This window comes from Uloborus diversus, chromosome 5 (assembly GCF_026930045.1).
Source record: "Uloborus diversus isolate 005 chromosome 5, Udiv.v.3.1, whole genome shotgun sequence".
Lineage (NCBI taxonomy): Eukaryota > Metazoa > Arthropoda > Arachnida > Araneae > Uloboridae > Uloborus > Uloborus diversus.
This window is the reverse complement of record NC_072735.1, coordinates 57907403-57928815: the sequence shown is the minus strand read 5'-3', so window position 1 is coordinate 57928815 and position 21413 is coordinate 57907403. Positions and strand designations below refer to the sequence as shown.

Below are 21413 nucleotides of genomic sequence, written 5' to 3'. Positions count from 1 at the left end.
AGTGTAAACGCAGTCTCTCAATGTCTAGGTCATTTTTGAAAAACTCAGTTGATTTTTCAAAATGTTCTCTTCTCTTTCACCTCTGTTTAATAAAAGCAAGCACTCTTGTTCAACTGCAATGACCTGTGTGCGTCCAGTTGATGTAAATCGCTCAATAATGCAAAATTGCACCATTTTACAAACCTCAATGTATATTGCCTTGTAGTACAGTCAACTCCCGTCTTACGCGAGGGATGCATTCCAAGACCTCTCGCGTAGGTAGAATTTTCGCGTTGTGGAAAAGGGTATGTGTAAATTTTTTTATAAACGTACCCAATTATTTTAGACACTTGTAAACACCCCCTCAAACTGTTAAAAACCATCTCTTAACTAACTGTACATTACTGTCTCTTACGTAAAGAACTGAATGTTTACTTGTATTTAAAAAAAACGTTTTATTCAACATAAAATACTGCTACTATGTACAAAATCAATGATTAATGGGAAAGAAAGAAAAAATAAACCGGTATACGGTAGACACAGTATATAGTAAGAAAAGCAAATGCATCTTTAGTTGTACTGTACAGTCGATCAATTAATGATATTCGTACATAATACATAAGCAGTTTCCATTTTCATAAATTTTTGCAAGACACTAGTCGGTGAATTTTTACGGATTTCCTTTTCTTGACTTGTAATTGTATATACGGAAGAATCACTCATACCTAATTCTCGTGCTACCTTCAACGCATTTTTTAGTTGACCATCAGCTTTTTAAGAAGCTCTAGCTTTTCTTTAATTGTCATGAAACTTTCTCTTTTTATCTTCACAAACTTTAGATGAAACAGCGCTCTTAGGTGTCATTATATTTCATTAACTTTCGCATTTAAAATGAAAAGGGAACTTCTACTCTCAGCGATGCTAAAAGGATAACGATCCATTCATGAAAAAAAAATTTTTAGTAGCCAATAACAAAGCTGATACGAACACACCACGATTCCCTTCCGAGAATTTTCGTGTTGCGGTGAGGAATTCGCGTTAGGTCTGAATACTGGAGAAAAAATCGTGTTATAGCTATTTCGCATAAGTAGCGCGAGTCAAATGTTTTCCTTTGGGATTTTGAAAGTGTGCGGTAAGCTGCCTTCATTGTTTTCATACTTCTTTGGTACACGTCGATTCCGAGGAAGGGAAGGATCATCATTTTGTGAAGGTTTTCTTTTAAACACGATTCCCAAAAGTATTCAAAACTATCACGCCTCCCATTTTATATGCAAATCAAACTCTCATATATATATTTTTCCAGATCAGCAACACTTACACTGTAACAAATTTCGGAAACGTTTCTAGATATATCGGAAACGTTTCCGAAATAGTAGGAATCCTTCATCCAATAGCGAATACCTCAATATTCAGAAAGCTTTGTTATTTCGAGAAATCTAGAAGCGGAAGTGATGACGCAACGCTTCGAAACCTATTTCATCCTTCCAACCCGGGCGCCAATGAGTCGGAAATAACGAGAACTTTTTTTTTTTTCTTATCTATGGTTGCTGCAGTCAGCAACTGTTTAGCATTGGATTACTTGTTATTTCATGTCTAGAGAGTAGTAAAATGTGTCGAAACTAATTTCACGCCTTTGCATTTTGGACTGCCCTTGATTTTTTAGACGATGTACGCAGCTATTAAGTTAATTAATAACCATTTGCTTCTTTATAATTTCCAATGCGACCATAATTAGATATATATTGTGTGTTCAAGCGTGAATAGTTTCAACACCCGTGTTTATACTTAATGAAACGAAACCCTTTGGATTACTTATTCAGTTGTAATGGAGGTACTTAGATTTTCTTCCGCTCATGTTCACTTGTAAGTATTAATGAATATTTTAAAACATGTTGTTATATACATTTATATTTTTGTTGATTTGCATTTGATGAGGCTAAAATTGTAACTGTTTTTGGGTTTATCGAATTAATTTCAAGTTATCCTACATACCTATGTGCGCGGTGTACTATTTGTTGTAACCAACTGAAACTGATTAATTACGCAAAAGAAATAAGATTTATATTTGAGAAGCAATCACAGAAAAGTTATTTCAAAATACTTGGATGTACATACATTTTGATTCAAAAAGAAAAAAAAATAAATTGTTTAATTCATTAAAAATATGGTAATGCAAATATTTTCTAGTATTGTAATATGCTTCACAAAAAATGTGCCAGTATTATCTTTTTTTATTATAATTTATTCATTCATTTAAAAATATTTATACCATTAGAAAATGACCATATTATCTATTAGTAAGAACATAGTTATGCAATTAATTCATCTGCTTATTCATTTTGTTAAATGTGGTTAACAATAAAAAAATTCCTTGACATTAGTTGTTCCGAAAATAACATTTCCTTCGTGGATATACTAGTTTAATGTAGGACAGTCAGGAGGAATGAGTCAGTGGCAAAAATGGAACAGCTGCATTTACATGCCGAAATAAAAAGTAATATTATTTCATGTCATCGTTTTAAAAGTGATCATTTTTTTAAATACTATGTTATTAATATGCAATGCACATATGGGGAGAAGACGAGGGGCGTTCACCACAAAGACTGCAATTGATATTTTCAAGGGATTGCTTTTTTTAAGGGGGGGCGCTTTATATCATTTTATGGGTGCACCATCACTCTTATGGTGTGGGGGGGGGGGGACTCTCGTATATATGAAATGGAATAATCATTTAATAGAGTTCAATGTTTTAATAAATAAAATATATAATGCATTTTGCGCACACTCTAAAAATAAAATCAGTAACCTATTTTGATTAAGTATCTATATTTGTGATAAACTGGAAAAGAGCAAGAACAGAAGAATAAACCCGAATGGTTCCAGCAGGGGGACTTTGGTGTCATATTTAAATTCATCAATTTCTCTGTTGGTACTTTTCGGTACACTTTGTTCGTCAAAGAAATTGACTTGACGTGAACGAATTTCGGAACGCTAAGTGTAGGTAAGTTCTGTCAAATTTTATCCGAAAATAAAAGCTATCAAGTTTGATACAAGATATGTTTTTAAGTTCTGCATTAAAAATACAATATGTTGATAATTTTGTCTTGAAAATATTGAGAGAAAAACTGAAGTTTAAAATTGTTTAACAAACAATCCCACTTTTGAGAAAGTACTCCCCTTCCCTCCCCCGACGATTTTGTGATTAGGAATGAAACTACTATATTATTCCATAAATTTTCAAAAATTTATAACTGTGCATATGTTGTGCTGTTAACCATGCTATTTGTCATTAGAAATTTAGAAAAAAAAAATCCACGAATGATTCTAAAATTGCTTGTTTCATTGCTCTTAGATATGAAAGAATTGAAACTGATATGGCATGCAATACTATAGTAAAGAATTATTTTTTAGAAAAAATCACGGAAAAAGGATTCCGAAATTCTCAGAAACGTTTTTGAAAATTGTTTGGAGAATTCCGAAATACTCGGAAACGTTTTCGAAACTTTCATGAACCACAGCTGCACAGAATACTCAGAAACACTTCTGGAAATTACGGAAAGAGGATTCCGAAATACTCAGAAACGTTTCTGAAAATTACAGAAAGAGGATTCCAAAATACTCGGAAACATTTCTGGAAATTATAGAAAGAGGATTCCGAAATACTCAGACACGTTTCTGGACATTACAGAAAGAGAATTCCGAAATACTCAGAAACGTTTTTGAAAATTTCATGAACCGCAGCTGCACGATATACTCAGAAACGTTTCCGAATTTTTTTTACAGTGTAGGTGAGCGCGCCGCAGCGCTGCCCACCGGCAACAGACTTGACCCGTAAGTTCGCGCACTGGGACAAATTTTTACAGTATTCGCAGCACTGTAACACTATCATCATCCGCACCACTCATTTTCAGTTAACCTGCTTACACAACCGTAATAATTATTTGTTTTAACTCATTACTGAATATATTTTACAAGGTAAACTATCTTCAAACAAGGAAAATAAAAGATAAATTTATGAGTTTAGAAAGCATAATGTAACTTATAATTTTCTTGATTTATTGGGGGGGGCTCTGCCCCCTCAAAAATATTTTTGAGGGGGCTCGGGCCCCCTCAAGCCCCATGGAGTCGGCGCCACTGGCGTATACTCTCAAGCCTTCATTTTCATATTATGACATACTATGTATATGAACACAGACACAAATTGTGCGTAGTGGATTAAGGGAGTATACCCTCAGAAAAATTGATGGGAACATCACTGTTTGCGGGTCACAGGCATTGGTGTCATGCAAATGAAAGCTATGATCCATTTAGAAATTTTTATTTCCTCAAAAAATATAAAAATTCTATGCATAAATACAAAAGTTAATCCTGGTTATAAAATTAGATTTTAAAGTCAACAATAAGAACCCGCAAATTTAATTTTCCTCATTTGGTGAAACTTTGACAGGAAAGCGGTATTTTAACAGAAACAGGACATTCAACCAGCAGGACTGTCCCGCGAAAATCGGAACTTGTCGTGTAGTCCCTATATCTTACAGCGGTTCATCGAAATAAATAGGGGCCATTCCACCGTCACGTGCGAAACAAAGAGGCGCTTAAATTTCATCAACATTTTGTCATTTCTCTTAATCTTTTAACTAAACAGGGGTAAGCAAATCTGTGCGGGACATCCAAAGTCAACCTCTTGTAACTTGTATATGGATTAGTTAATATTTTTGCTCTGTTAATATACTAATGCTAAAATAAATTGTAGATTTTGAGAGCAAAGGTTTCAATGTAAAGGAAACATATCTCATTTGTTAAGAAACAATAGTTTAAACCATTGCCAAAAATTTTTTGTTGGTCCATTCCACGAAAAAGGAATTATTTTGTCCCGCACGTGACGGTTCAGATGTTTCATTAAAAAGTAATTATTTTAAAAAATAATGACGAAATCTTTTGCTTAAGGAATCACACATTCATTTGTAATTTGTTAAGTAATAACATTTATGTCATTACTTTTTTAATCATTGTTTTCAGTAAAATATATGAGGCGTCACGGCGGGACGAAATTACCGTTTTCCGTGGAATACCCCAAATTAACCCTTAATTGTTCAGCCAAAAAAGGTCAAAATCACAATAATCAAATTTGCGTTTAAAATTTTAAAGTAAAATGAGGGGTTCGTTGCACTAAATCGTAACTATTCCTAAATAGCGTTCTTACATCATTAAATGAATAGACAAAACAATACAAAGAATAAAAACGAAAAACTAAAACTGACGATAAAAACGAAAATGTACTGCCCTGGAGAACTAGCAAGTTGTAATTCTTGTGTGAAAAAATGCGGAAGAAAATTACGCAGAAAACCACAAACTTTACAATTTGTGATCCACTACTTTTCATTCAACGCAATGAATGAAAATTTGTATTATCTCTAGAGTGGAATTCAAGAAAAAAAAAGAAACAAGTCGGGCATTTTGTAGCCAAATGTTGCAGTCGCTCCATGCGTACGAGAGCCGCAACACTCGTAAAACTGTCCCGTCCCCCTTTCTTCCCCCGGCACCTGACTTGGCATTCCAAGCACACGTCACACATCACGTGACGCGCACCTTAGCAACGCTAACGACGCCGCGCGAAACGGAATGATTCAGTTGTAGAACATGGCGGCAGGAAGGCAGGTGTCTCGTTTTCGTTAAAATTACAAACAAGTGGTAGAAGTGTGGTTGTAAATAAACAAGACAAAAAAGAAAAAAAATCTGAACTCTCATTGGATTAAATTGTTTACTTTCTAACGGATTACTTAGCGAGAAAAAATGGTGCTGGTAAGTTGCGATTTTTTAAAAAAATTACTTGAACGTCCGAAGAAATATTCCGCCTCAACTTTCCTAAGTTTTGGTTTGGAAGGGAAAAAAAGTTCCACTACTCGTGCGCAAAGCATTCTGGGAAAAGAATCTGACAGGTTGTTTTGTTGTTGGGTTCTTATAACGTGACCACCCAAAGGGGGTTACTATGGTTGTTAAACGATAGGACATATATTAAAATCTTGTGCTTATATTTTGAATACTTTTTACAGAATGAAAGATTTTTTTTGAGTTCTGCATCATTTTTTTAAAAGCTACGAGTTGAAAAATATTTTGAAACTTTTATGGGGAATATTTTTAGTAGTGAATGAACACTTAGACACAATTTCACCTTCAGAAATTCCCAATGTTTTCAAAAACTAGTTCTTATACGATATTTAAAATATTTTCATTGCATCATTAGAAGAAGAAACTTAGAGAACTTAAGCTTTTTCGTGAGTGTAAAGGGCAACAACCGAATAAATAAACACGCCTACAACCAGAGCCTGATTACCGCAGGGGCACGCGGGGCACAAGCCCCTCCTCTTAGATTTCAGGGGGCATAAAATCCCCTTAGTTTATCAAAGTAATTAAAAATAAATGATGATCTTCCTCAGAATCTAGAGTACAATGATATCATTGATATTTTTTTCAAATGCCAAGATAAAGAAAATCTCTCTTATTTGTTGATAAAAATTCCCCCAAAATTTGATCTCTTGACAAATCTCAAAACCACTCCAAGTTTAGTCTGTATTAAAGTTATGTCGTAGATAATTTTGACATTTACGGTTCACTGCAACGGGCAAAGTTTAACCTCATTTTACATAATTATCCATGTACTATATCTATTCTACTTTTTAAATGCTATGCTATATTGTGTATGAAGTACCACCAAATTTAACATGGATGTGTTAATGCGCAAGTATCGAAATATTTTATTGCTTGATTATATAGAATGAGCGGGAAGGGGGGGGAGGGCACAAAATGAATTTCGTGCCCAGTGTCTTCAAATATCTTAGTCTTGTCCTAAGGGGGGGGGGGGAGCGAAATAGAAATGTGCCCCTTGTCCAAAATCAGAATGATCGGGCTCTGCCTACAACCAGTAACTAAAAAACGAAGTTTTTTTTATCGTTCTCTCTTTCAAAATGTATAGCTAAGGAAGCTACTACTGCCAATTCATGAAAGATAAACCGTTTGATACTTTATTTTTAACTGAAATTACGAACTCCTCGTTCACTGGAGGGGATCCATTTACTGATCGCTCTACCCCAGGATACAGGGGCGGCAAATAGGGGGGGTCGAGAGGGGGCAGTTGCACCCCCAAATTTTTTCAGAGGAATGATAAAAAATGAGCAAATTCAATATACGGAAATCGCAAATCTATGTTCAAGAAAACCAATCCTGCTGGTTCTCCGTAATGGTTGATGAAACTCGACAAAGAATCACGGTTAATTTTAAGTAAAGACATAGTTTCCTCACATAAATTTGTTCTTGTGTGCTCTGTGTAACGATGGTTATGAGAGAGAGGCCCGTGCAGTGGTGTGGCTGTATGATTTTCACAAGAAAATGTCTTGGTATCTTACATTGATTGTTACGCTCATATTTTAAGTGTGTCTATTTAATGAGTGTTCATCAGTTTCTTCTGTTAGAAACACATTTCAGCTGTTCAATGCATAGTATGCTTTCATAGATACTTTTTAAAAATACATACAATTTTTGAAAAAATATCTCACATCAACAAATATCTTTTCTGGGGGCTCTTTAACTATGCAATCTCCCCCCCCCCATACAGTGGCGCCGACTCCATGGGGCCTGAGGGGGCTCGAGCCCCCTCAAAAATATTTTTGAGGGGGCAGAGCCCCCCCAATAAATTAAGAAAATTATTAGTTATATTATGCTTTCTAAACTCATAAATTTATGTTTTATTTTCCTTGTTTGAAGATAGTTTACCTTGTAAAATACATTCAGTAATGAGTTAAAACAAATAATTATTTTGGTAGTAAGCAGGTTAACTGAAAACGAGTGGTATGAATAACGATGGTGTTACGGTGCTGCAAGCACACTAAGGATTTGTCCCAGTGCGCGAACTTACTGATCAAGTCTCAAGTCTGTTTCCGGTGGGCAGCGCTCTCTTGCTGTGTTGCTGATCTGGAAAAAATATATGAGGGTTTCATTTGTATATTAAATGGGAGGCGTGATAGTTTTGAATACTTCTGGGAATAGTGTTTAAAAGAAAAACCTTCACAAAATGATGATCCTTCCGCTTCCTCGGAATCGACGTATACCAAAGAAGTATGAAAACAACGAAGCCAGCTCACCCTACACTTTCAAAATCCCAAAGTACTACAAGGCAATACATTGAGGTTTGTGAAATGGTACAATCTTGCATTATCGGGCGATTTACATCAACTGGACTCACATAGGTCATTGCAGTTGAACAGGAGTGATTGCTTTTATTTAACAAAATTTGAAAAATCAACTGAGTTTTTCAAAAATGACCTAGACATTGAGAGACTGCGTTTACACTTGAATATGTCAGCAGATATCACTAATGAAAAAAACAACGGGTCTTAAAAAAAACATGCGTAAATTAAACTATCTTTTTACAAAAATACTGTACGTGTTTGTATTTATTTTTTCCTTTTTTTCAAAGCCAAAAAATATGTGTCAGGCGTGTCGAGTTTTCGGGGTTCTAATGTTGATTACATGACTTTAAAATGCTTTAAAAAAAACTTTGAAGCTCACTATTTTTCATATCAAATTAAAAAAAAAATTCCTGCGGCAAGACCCCCCACCCCCTCCCCACAATATATTTTTTTAAGTCAGCATTTCTGGGAGTGCCCTTTCATGCAAGTCAAGTGCCCTACCTTTTTCAATGCCTCGCTACGGCACTGCACGGCTCCCCGTAGAAAAGAACAAAAAAATGCCTCTTTCTAAGCCAAGTGACATAATCTAGTTGAATCAGTAAATTTGTAACCAATTTTTAGATTGTTTTACGTTTAAAATGCCATGTCACATTTGTTTGTTTAAATTAAACACACCAGAAAGTATGTAAATTGGTATTTTCAAGGTACAAAAATCTGACCTTTATTTTGGGGGGGGGGGGGACCTCCGTGGGATTACATAACTCCCTAAACCCCCGGTGACGTCTAGCCCCCTCAATAATTTTTGCAAGTCGGCGCCCCTGCCCCCATATCATAATTACTTGCTGTTAGCCAATATGTGTTTTGTTCCATACAAAGGTAATTCATATTTAAAAAACTCGACCCCGCGAATGAAATGCTGAAATGCCGCCCCTGCCAGGATAGGATACAGGGGGAGGGTGATGAGGGTCAAGAACCCCCCCCCCCCGAACCGTCGACGCTATTATACATCCACATCGTGTTTAAACTCTTCGTGAAAAATGTAAACAATTCCAACAATCTTTTTAATTTGTTTAAAAAATTTAAAAGTAAACATTAAAATACTACTTTTTTCATTGTTCCATGCTTTTCTCCAAGCAAGACGAGCTTGGTGAGAAAAAAAAAAAAAGAGCAAATACTGATGTGTATTGCAGTGATTTCCAACATTTTTTGACCCATCGCCATACTCTAGAGCAGGGGTTCTCAACTTGGGGGCGCGCCGTTGAAGGCGTGAATAATTTCAGGGAAGGCGTGAATGTATAGAAAATAAAGTGAAACAGTAAAAAAAAAACAAAACAAAAAATGTGTATCGTAAAGACACACGATTGAAGTGAAAAATTGATCTAGTTTTTTTTTTTTTTTTTAACTTCTGAGCTGTCACTTCACCTACACGTTTTCTCTCACTCAAGCTCTTACTATTTCTGCGCCTGACTTCTAACGAGGTTCTTCAGTAACTAGTTTCAGGCATGATATTTGAAAACTTGTGGAGAAAATCGTAATTAAAACATTTGCAACGTTTTCGAACTTCTTGCTTTTTCCATTTCCTTTACTACTCTTCTTTCGTTTTTTCTCCCTTTCCTTTTTTTTTTTTTTTTTTTTTTTTGCTTGAATCTTTAAAGACCATCATTACTTTCTTTAATGTTTAGTACACTCTCAAGCACTATTCTTAATTTTCTGAAAAGTTCGAAAATTTCGATGTAACTATACTCATTCATATATTTTTTCTTATCGTAAATCAGATAATTCACCAAAAAGTTTCCAAACATGATTGGAGTCTGTTTTGTTTAAAAGCATTTTGGTTGATTTTCAAGAAAAGCATACAATAATTTATTTACATTTTTTTTAATGAAGAGATCAACACATTGCGCTAATTTGAATAATACTTGAATTAAAAAAGTAAATAAATAATCATTCAAAAACAACATTTTAAAAATCCAATTGCCTTGTTTTCCCTCAACTTAAAAAACAAAGCATAAAAATACGATTGCCTAAGTTTTTGATGCGTATTTTCGACTTTTTATGCGTGTAATAGCTTGTAGAAGGGTTTAAAATGTCCCAGTACTAATCAAGTATTATGAAATACAAATCAAATGTTCAGCATTTATTATTTATGTAGTAGTGATTTATTAATATTGATGTAACAAATAAATACAACATTTCATTTTTGTCAGTGTTTTTCACAGCCATTGTTGTACAATTTCAGTCACGATTTTGAATGCTACAATTTGCTCGCACTTAGTGATTCAATACATAGGCGCCCATGTGCATAATTTTAAGGGGGGGGGGTGCTCAGATATTTTCCCCGTGGAAACCGATTTCAGTACAGATTAGAGTTATTAAAGTTTGACATTTTCAATAACTTATTTCATTAATGGTTGGAGAAGAAATGTTATTACATTTTTGCAAAGAAAAAAGTACCTACTAAAAGCCTGAAAGTTTTGATTTCTAGGGGGGGGGGGGGCGGCTTTAGACCTTACTTGCCCTCGTATGTGGGCGACCTTGATTCAATACCGCATTCTATTTTCCATGAATTCAGATCGAATAACACGCAAATGTTAAACATCTTTTAGTGAACTCAAATATTCTTGCTTCTTATTGAATAAATTTCCTCAGCACTTCTACATACTATCAACTGTATCGATAATGGTAAATATCAGTTCATTTAACTACATTTCAATGTAAACCTCAATTACTTTTAAATATTATTACACAGAGGCAAACGAAAAAGAGCTCGCACAAACTTCACAAAGTAATTTTATTTCCTAACTTAAATATCTAGCATACCTTCCTCTTTAAGCAACTTTAATTAATGGTGGTCCATAAGGCAACGCTCCGCGCTGTATTTCAACTTTTCGCGCTGATTTGCTTTTCATAATTCGCAATGCAAATTGGAATAATTTTTGCCCATGCATCATTGATTAGGCGGCCATATTCATTAGGCGCCAAGATTATCATCAGTTCGTTAATATTGAATGTTTCATTAAAACATCGCTTTTCTAATGCGAAGCGATTTCATCCTTATTGCCAGAGTCCATACTACGGCTCTGCCAAAGCAAACTTGTCCGACATTTTGGATCCAAATGAGAAGGCTAGGTGTCCAGGGGCGCCCCTATGTGACGTCACCTCCCGTGATATGTGACCTCCCATAAATTTCGTTATTCGGCAAATTTTGTCTGACGATTTCGGTAAAATTATTATCATTTGGCAAAATTTTTAGTTCCATTCGGCAGATTGAGAATTAGTACCCTGCGAGAACTTTTGTTCGGGGCGATCCTAGTGATGTCACTATAGTCTGTTCACCGAAAAGATTGAGCGAAAGTAAACAAAGGGTTGCTAGAAGTGTTTGCCACTTTTTGGAATTTTGTCTGGAATAAACACAACGAACTAATTTTCGCCGTTTATTTGAGGCGGATGTTATTGTCCAGCCATGCACGTGATTGACAAATGGCTTTTTTTGTCAATCACGCTGCCAAATGGCTCTTTTTTTTTTTTTGTTAATCTCTTTCTTTCTCTGAGCGCAGTGTGCTCAATTCAATGTGTATGCTCAATTCATTTGCTGAGATGAAACATTTTTATGCTTATACTTTCGCTTTATTCCCGGAATTTTGAAGTTTAACTTTAAATTGTTATGTCTTTGAATACAAGGAACCATTGCGTATTATATGTCGTATAAACTTTTTAAAAAGTTTTATTATGTAAAAAAAATATTGATTTGTACGTGTACTGCGCATGATCGTGCGGCCATGCCCTCAACAGGTACAAATATCCCCCCCCCCCTTAAGCACAAAAACTTTTTTAGAAAGTTGATATAAAAAACAGTGGCCGCCGCTTATATATGAATTACGTTTGTTCCAGTTTTGATTCCACAAAGCAGTTGATTCATTAAACGGCTATTGCAATAAAGCTGGATTTCGTTCTGTTTTTGACGATTTGATTCATTAAAACGGTTGATTCAATTAACAACTGATTCAATTAACCGGCGTCCACTGTATTATGATTCAAAATGGTTCATTCGAGAAAAGCTGAAGCTTAAAATTCCGGGAATAACGTGCAAATACAGATGCGTAAAAAGTCATATCCGTGCAAATGCAGCTTTTGGATAAGGGGGGAGGAGGAAGTCATTTTCAGAAGAGGGTGATCACAAGTGGAATATTCAGGCAGAAATAGGGAATCTGATGCGGATGTTTTGAAAATTTCGTCCCAAAACGGAACTTTAGGCTACCTTTGGTGCCTTAAAGGGGGGGGGGGGAATCAGGACCAGCCCCCCCCCCCCCGTTAATTCATAAATTTGTAAAAGCGTTCTATGTGTTGCTTGATTTATGGAAAAAAAGGAAGATTTCATAGGCTTGAGAATTGCCATTGTTCACAGGAAACATTTCCCGTAGGAGCCTCAATGAAATTTAAAACATCAGTTTTCTTGCTAAATTTGCTGTATTGTACAGTGAAGCACCGTTTATACGTTTCTCTTTTATACGTTTTTATCAATTATACGTTTTTAAAATTGGTCCTTGCAAAGTCTAATACACATTAACCTATACCTATTATACGTTTTTTCGTTTTTACGCTTTTTTCATGCAGTCCCTTCAAAAACGTATAAACGGTGCTTCACTGTATTTAACTTTTCATCAGTTATTTTTGAAATGACTCTGGACCCGAAGCAGGGCCTGATCACTGAATAGGCCAACTAGGCCGTGGCCTAGGGCCCCTAAAAGGCTAAAATTGTTTCAGTCATTGGCTTTAATTGTAAGGTTTGACTACGGGGTGGGGTAGGGGACTTGACAAACTGCTTATCCTAGGAAAGCCTCTCAATACCTTAATCGAGCCCTGACCCAAAACCAAAGTGGAAACCAAAATGGCGAATAGGTTGGCCTGTCCTCAAATTTGGTACCTTGTGCTCGGGATTTCATGTTAAACTTAACTTCTCATTGGTGTTTTTCTTTTCTTTTTGAAAACGGCGGACACATCATGGATGTAATTAGAAAACGAATGATTGGTAATGTTGTTACTTGGGGCACCTAATTTCAAAATCGATTTAAAAATAAATTATGGTTATTTTTGGAATTTAAGAGCGGAATTTATGTCGGAAGGTGTTAAGTTATTTTAAAATAATCTGTGGGGAGTTTTTATGAACTAAATTATTAATTTCAAATGCATAATGCTCGTATGAAGTTGTAGGTTTTGTTAGGATTAACCGTCTTGATTTTCAGAAAGAGAAATTTTCAGAGTTCGTTTCCTCTGTTGAAATTTTAGGGAAAATAATTCTTTCCAAGGCAGGTATTTTCATCCGATTTCAACACTTAGCCCTTTTTGTGTATCATTAACTATGCGCACCTCCAACAAAAACGCTTGCTTTTTTGAAATGTGTTATGTGTTGTGAAAGTTTAATTGGCATACTGTTAAAGTTTAACCACGAAGAGGTTGTTTAAATTAAGAGCAAGAAATTTTATTTTCATAGTTATTTTATTACATAAAATTTAGATAGTCTCAGGAAAAACGATACTGTAGAACTTCATTAATTCGGATCAATACGGGATCTAGATCGTTCGAGTTTTTATAAAAACGAATTTAAAACAAATGAACCTATACATTGAACCAAGGCACATAAACTACTGTACGCAGTAAAATTATATTTGTAATTCAAGAGAATGAAATACTTTAGAGAAATTTTTAAAAATACAAAATAAAGCCTACAAAACTACACTAATGTGCAAACTCTCCTTTTGTTTCTGCAGTACAGTGCTGGTAAAAAAATTTGCATCACCCTCGCATTTTCACAACAATGGGATTATGTGAGAAGTTTTGGTCTACCGATTATCGATGAATGTATGTGAAATTCTGCAAAACTTATGAAATAAATATTTAACAGCAGCAATCCGATAATTGTTTACGTAGATCGGGGCTGTTTCCGGGCCAAGGCAAACTGCTGACCCCATGCTCATTTTTCTATTTCTGAACCTGCGTGTGAGTTTAGAGAAAAAAAAATTTCTTAACCCCACGTCAATTTATGTCTGATGGCAGGATAAAGGTTTTTAAATTGTTACTTACCAGTTTTGCCCTATGACAGGGAGCAGAATCATCCTGGAAAATGACGTTTGGAACTGAAGTAAAGTGATCCCGGATAGTAGGAAGCGATTTCGCCTCCAAAATGCCAATATACACCTGAGTGTTTACTGTTCCTTGCACAAAGTGAAGCCCACCAACTTCTTGATCATAAATACATCCCCAAATCATCAGGGATACGGGATGTTTGACTGTGTGTTGAATGCAGTCGGGATGATATTCCTCTTCTTTGCGGCGCGAGTGATGCAATTTTTTTTTACCACCACTGTATGTACATCTGAATGACTGTCTGGATTTAGTGACGTCCGGTTTAATAAAGTCCGGATTAAAGGGGGTTTTCTGTGGTAAAAACGCTGGGTTCTTTGTTATCAAAGCAACATTTTCTAGGTTGGTCAACTTATAGCCCTGAATCCTTCTCAACATAAAGCTTGTTTCTATACTTGCTCTGCAGGAAAGTTTAACTCGAAAACCCCTTTTTTGCCCAAGTAAATTGACATAATTTTTTTGAAAATAAAGAAACTACATACCTTCTAATCCGCCCTGCCCGCGTCAAAATAACACTGTACTATACTGAACGCAATGCAATGTTTGTTTGATCTTGCTGTTTTTAAATAACAGATCAGAAGTTGGTTGGTTGACAAAAGCATTACAATACCATTATCAGTATTGCAAGACTGTTTTGATGCAATGTTTTTTGAGCAAGAGTTTTTTTCCTTTTATGTGATCACTCTAAAGAGCAAAATTTAACTCATGAGTCCTGATAGAATCTAGAGTTTTTATGTTTCGGCTCGAATCGCTCTTGGAGATATGGCGCAATCAGGGCTTAATTTCCAAGAAAAGAATTGAGGGAGTCATATAGTCTTCAGAATCTGCCATTCAAATTAAGACTTCAATGGGAACAAGTGCTAATCAACTTTTCGCGCAAAACGTTTCAACCTTTGGTGGCACAATCGAACGTTTTTTCTCACTTAGCCTGACTGCTGTGTATCTCAAAAAGCAATACAAAGATTCAAACAAGAATCCATATGCAGGTGAATAGCTTACACAATGCAGTACAGCCATCATAACTCATCATAACTAATTTTTAACAAGAAAAATATAACGATTTTACTGAGTTTTTAAAATGTACATGCTGGAAATTTTTAATAATTAATTTCTCTCAGTCGAACTGCTGGTCATTTCAAAGGTAAAGTTTACCTCAAATTAATTCATTCCTGAAAACTGTGTAATGCTTGGTTTTTTGTTAGCTTAAGCGTTTGATAAAGTCTCATTAAACGAGCTGATGTGTGCATCACATGACTTCCTTTTACTCCAACTTAATGTCATTTTCTCATTATTGGTAGTTTTAATATGATTCAATAGTTTACTCTCTAAATATCACCAACAATGGCCAAATTGTAACCAGATTTAAAAAAAAAAAAGAATCGCCAAATTTGTCGCCAAGTTGACGACAAAACTTGGAGACCAAAAGCGTGGGGCGATATATCGCTAAGTATCCGCCAAATTATAACAACACTTGAGTTTACATCGAAATAAACAATGATTTCCCCCCAAAAAGGGGCAAAAGACCCCCCTTTGGAGAATACGAATGCAACCAAAAAGGAAGGTGCACAACTAGACCCCACTAGGAGTCTACGTACCAGATTTCATTTTTCTAGCACATTCCGTTCTTGAGTTATGCGACATACATACACACATACGCACATACATACGTACTTACAGACGTCACGAGAAAACTCGTTGTAATTAACTCGGGGATCGTCAAAATGGATATTTCGGGTTTCTGTACGTTCCTAGGCACATATCCACGTGTGGTCGGGTTGAAAAAAAAACTCAACATTCATTTAGGGGTGAGGAAAATGGAAATTAAAGACGATTTTTAGGTGAAAATTTTTTCTCGAATACAATACTTCCTTTTTTGTAAAAGGAAGTAAAAAAACTTCAAAATGGAAATGGTTCTTTTTGGTGCTTTTCAACAAAAGCTAGAACAGTAAACAGATTTATTTATTTTCCCACAGAGCTTTTCTCACAGATATTTGATATTCCAGGTAAATATGCTATCAAAACCTTTTTTCTATGTCGAAAAAAGATTATCTTGAAAACTCGACTTCCGTAGCCAACAGATGAAACTTAATGCATTCTGCTGATATCAGAGTTATATTAATTTAGTTCAAAAGAGTATGGAACAAATATTTTAGCTAATTAAGAGCTATGTTTTGATATTAGACATCAAAGATCAATAAAAATACGCTGCAAAATTTAATCAAAGATCGCCGTAAAAAATACTAGCTTAAAGCTTTCGTTTCCTTATGTTTGTTGAGCAAGAGAATTGAAAAGAGCGAAATATTCTGATTTTTAAAGTGAAATAAAAAGAAAATAAGCATTAGATTAAAAAAAAATGATGACTATAATATGTCGGACACGGAAAAGTAGCTGAACTAATTGAAGCTTGTCTAGAAAAGCGGTTTTTTTTTAAAAAATATAATGAAGTTTTCTCTCTTTGATGTAGAAATGTAGTAAAATAGCTTTGGAATCTCTTTTTAGACAGGAATCGCGGAGTTTAAATATAGACCAAATGTACCAGTTTAAAGTTGAAATGATTCTGCCCCCTCTGGGATAACTACACTCCACAACTACAATGACGTTTGAGTTGTAGGATCAGCTAGGTCCGTCATTTAAACAAATTTCAGCTTGAGCCAAAGGGCACATTCACTATTAAAACCGCTTGTTGCAATTGGCATCTTTTAGGGGGAAACGTTGTAGTTCCAGCGGCACTTTGTTAAGAATGTCATTTGGCTATCTATGGCACGTCGCACGTCTATGCAGTATGGTGCGCAGGGGGGGGGGGGACCCTGTGGGCCCGAGCCTGAAGCGAGTCCAATATTTTTAAAAATTGGCGTGAAATATAGGGGTAAACATTTGGAGTGGGGCCCGAAAAAGTCATTTGTGACGGACCCCAAAATTTCTGCGTGCGCCCCTGCATCTATGACACTATCGGAGAGCAACAAAAACCACGATTACATACATTTTAATACATTGCTTTCTCACAAATCCAGGAAACATCTTGAGTTTTCACCTAAAACGAGCGAAATGTCTAAATAAGGGTATACATGTGGGGTTGCGGGTTGTTAATTACTAAGAAGCAAAGAGGTGTCGCGATGCGAAAAAGATTGGGAACCACTGGTGTACAGTAACCAAAAAATAACTCCTATTTATTAATGCATTTATGTATCTATGTAAAAAGTAAAAAAAAAATGTATTTCGAACTTCTATGCAGTTATATTGTATAGGATTCAGTCAATTTTCCTTGAGAATACCCATTCAGTTTTTTCTTTTCCATTTACTATGGTCCGGTAAAAAAAAAAAAATAGCCGACGACTGATTTGATTCCATACATTTTTCAACGCCAATTTCAATTTGCATGTAAATATAAATTGAAGTAGGTGAATTTGGGGCAAAGTGAAATAGTTGAGGTAACTGATCTTTTTCAAAATGTATAAATTGAATATTTGTTTTGAAAATTACAGTACATAAAAAAGAACTGTTTATTTTATAACAAAGCTAGCTTTGAAACATTATTTTTTATTTATGGCAGTAAATTTGTACATTCAAAAAACAGGTGGAAAATTTTCATTTTTTTTTTTTTTTGAGGGGCAAAGTGAAAAATGAAATGTTTTTCTAATAAAATATTTTCTGATTATTAAAAATATTTTTGATCAAACTAACGAGTAACTAAAATAATGAATGAATATATAGTGAAACAACAAACTAAGTAAATTAATTGATTAATGTATGAGAATGGATAAACGAGTGAATAAAATAGTAAATTAATTATAAAATAGGTGAATTAATGAATAAGTAAGTGAATTTTTGAATAAAGGAATCCAAACGAGCTATTTAATAAATTGTGATTTAATTAATAATTTTCAATTTCGCTTTGCCCCATCCACTCTGTCCCTCATGTACTTGACTAATTGGACAAAACATTCAACATAAAAATAAGCTTTATATTAATTGAATAAATACTGCACAGAATATAAGTAGGTCTGAATTAATGTTAATAATTAAAAAAATATATCTCTTTATAATAACAAAAATAATTTTCGACTTAAACAAAATGTTGCAATATGTGTATCAATTTTTGAAAATTGCTTGTATTATCATCTTTGATCTTCAGAGATAACTTTTTCTTGACTGGAGTAACCTACATGTGTTACTACACATTTAAACCATTACCTGTTTAGTGGTGCCAAAAACTGGCAAACTATTTCACCATTTCACTTTGCCCCACATTCCCCTACTTTTCTAGAAATTAATGTCCGTTTCGTTAACTCGAATTTCCGATAACTGTAATCTTTCTTTCTACCCACTGACGTTTGGAGATCCACTGTAAATCTTCAAGTCAAGCCTTTTTGGGTAATTAGTTCCAAGAATTTCAGTGATTTCTGTTGAGACTCCTATACAAATTGCTTTGACCCCAAAATGCAATCGTATGATTTTGGTTCTCGGTTGCATAAATCCTTGACGTTACCTTCAAGGTTACCAAATTCTTAGGTGGGCGTCGTCCTTCAGGAAGGTAATTTCTAAGCTATTTCACTCTCTCGGTATCTTCCTATCTTTTATATCTTATGCCTCTTTGCTTTATTGCTAACTGCACTACCTCTGAAAGAAGGAGCTTGTTTATTATGCATTCCCCTAAAGTTGGCATTAAAGCTGTCAGATATATTTAATGAATGATAAAAACAAAGCATGTTATGTTAAGAGCAGCGATAACTTTCGTAGCATGCAACCTTTTAAATTCTCTTGAAACATCTGATTAAAGAAAAGCTTAATCGTTTGCAAATACTTATACTAATAAAGCGTTGTGGTACGAGTAAGCAACGCTTTTTTTTTAGATAGAACATAATGAATCCCTTCTTTGGTTAATGGATTTTTCGTTAATTTTGTTCCTTTCAAGAATCTAATGGTTTTTCTTTGTAAACTTTTTTCATTATAAATTGTGACTTTTTTAAAACAAGGTTAGTTTTTTGAAAGATTTGTTTGAAATGTAGTTTTGAATGAGTTAAAGAAAAATCACGAATGGATACGGAAAAGACAATCAAATATATTTAAAAACGCCATGGGGGTTAATTTCGTGCCTTAGATATAGTGCTTTGTTCTGAAAAGTTATGAATTTTTTGTCTCGTCACTTCGGCGATGAGGTTTTTTTTTTAAATCAAATAAATAGGGGAGGGTGGCCCAAAGCGACTAGGTCTTCTTAGGCCCCCCCCCCCCCCCCCATGGTGTTAGCGGCGATGAATACATATGTCGTGTTTGCCCGAACACCCCCGAATTATTATCAGTCCCAGCGAAGCAGCAGTAAAGCAGCATGGCGCGACTAGGCTTAAAATATAAAAATGATACATTTCTTTAAAAAAAAAAAAAAAATTTTGTAACTTTTGATTAGTGGAAGAGCAGCTTTTTTTTTTTTATTGTCAATAATATTAACTTATTCTGACACTATCCACCTAAAATTACGATGGTCATTCCGTTTTTTAATTATTAATTTAAAGTTATAATTATTGAAATAAAAAACGTGCCTTTGGGTAAAGCGGGTCGGGCAAAGCGGGTATAGGATTTAATCATATATTTATTTAAAATTTCTTTTCTCGTGTACTGACTTAGATTTTCCCTTTCAATAGAAGAAGTATAACTTTAAAAAATCATGTTTTAGGACGCAATTAATTAGTCTATTAATTAGGTCAGTTATTTCTTTATGTTTTTATAAACAAATGTACTGACTTTAAATTGGATAAGTACAACTGTTTTATATTTTTTTTACATAATGGCAGGTAGCTAGTCAACTATTTTAATCGTTTATAACTTCATATTTGATTGGAAAATGTACCAAACTACAATTAGTTAAGCTTTCCCGCTTTGGGTTCAATGGTAGGACAAAGTGGGTTTTTCACATGTTTATTAAGTTTGATAATAAATAAATATTGGGTTTGAAATAATACTAAATTCACTTTTTATTTAGAAGTTCAAGAAGCCTGCTAGGAAATAAAACTGAAATTGTTGCGATTAAAATCCAAAAACTACAATTTTCGAGAGTTCTTCAAAAACCTACCCGCTTTGAGCCATCCTCCCCTATGTTCGCGAACTAGAACTTTTGAAAGACGGTTTAAAGTAATTCTTATACAATCTGAGTTTTCAACTTTAAGTAGAAAGTTTTAAAGGGCTGTCCATAAATGATAGCAAACTTTTTTTCAACATTTTGACCATCTTGCCCCCTTTGTCACAAAATGTCACACTGAACCGTAACCCCTCCCCTCCCCTCATCACATTTTGCTTTTTTTCATGAACGTATTATTCTTATTAAAAAAAAAATGCATTACGTCAAGCTTACGACTCCCCTCCCCTCAAAGTGGGACATCATTTGTAGACAAGCCGATTTGAAAAATGTCGGTTAAGTACAAAAAACACCCAAAAATGTCTGCTAATTGCTTTCAATTAATGAATGACTTTGAAAAAGGAAAAAGAAAACCAAAGGAAATTTTCGTTGGGTTCACTAGATCATATTATCCGAACTTCAAAGCTCTTATAGAACCGGACTAACGGTACAAAACAAATATCTCTCAAAGCAAATATCAAAGGAGACGAGAGTGGATCCTGTTTCTCGGTATGAAAGACAGTCATTTTTAAAAAGATGACCTCACGATGCAGAAGGAGGGTCAAAAGTGATATACAAGCTCAATTAGGAGTCTGGGGACCTCTGTAGGCCCGACGAGAGGCCATGTCAGCCTAGTCGGAAACTAGGGGCCCGGACCTTGGAGGGGGGGGGGGGGGCGGTGACACTGACACAAAAAAGAAAGAGAAGAAGGAAAGAAAGAAGAAAAGAAAAACAAGAAATGAAGAGAGAAAAAACTCCGAATAAGAGAAAACGTAAAGATTAAGTAAAATTTACACTTTTGGTATTCACTGTTGTGGCACTTAAAATATAGTTAATTGTTATCTAGTGAGCAGTTTCGATTTTTTTTTCTTTCCTACCCCCCTTTTTTTCCTTCGCCGACCCTTTTTTTTCTTCTTTTCCTCCATTTTCTTCTCTTCCCCTCTTTTTTCTCCTTTTCTCTCTTTTCTTTTCTTTTTTCTTTTTTTGGGGGGGGCGGGAGG

At 34.9% G+C, this 21413-nt stretch overlaps 1 protein-coding gene across 2 annotated transcripts in view; it reads left to right on the top strand.

The window, feature by feature from the left end:
* Window positions 1–21413, top strand: part of LOC129222096 (apoptosis-stimulating of p53 protein 1-like) — a 699496-nt gene that overhangs the window by 455951 nt on the left and 222132 nt on the right. Inside the window, exon 1 of one of the 2 annotated variants that reach the window (XM_054856535.1) lies at window positions 5624–5781. The exons of the other annotated variant lie outside the window; for it this stretch is intronic. Coding sequence (XP_054712510.1) covers window positions 5773–5781 — 9 coding nt within the window. The 5' untranslated portion in view covers window positions 5624–5772. Of the gene's footprint in view, window positions 1–5623; window positions 5782–21413 lie in introns of those variants that run through there. 2 annotated transcript variants of the gene reach the window in all.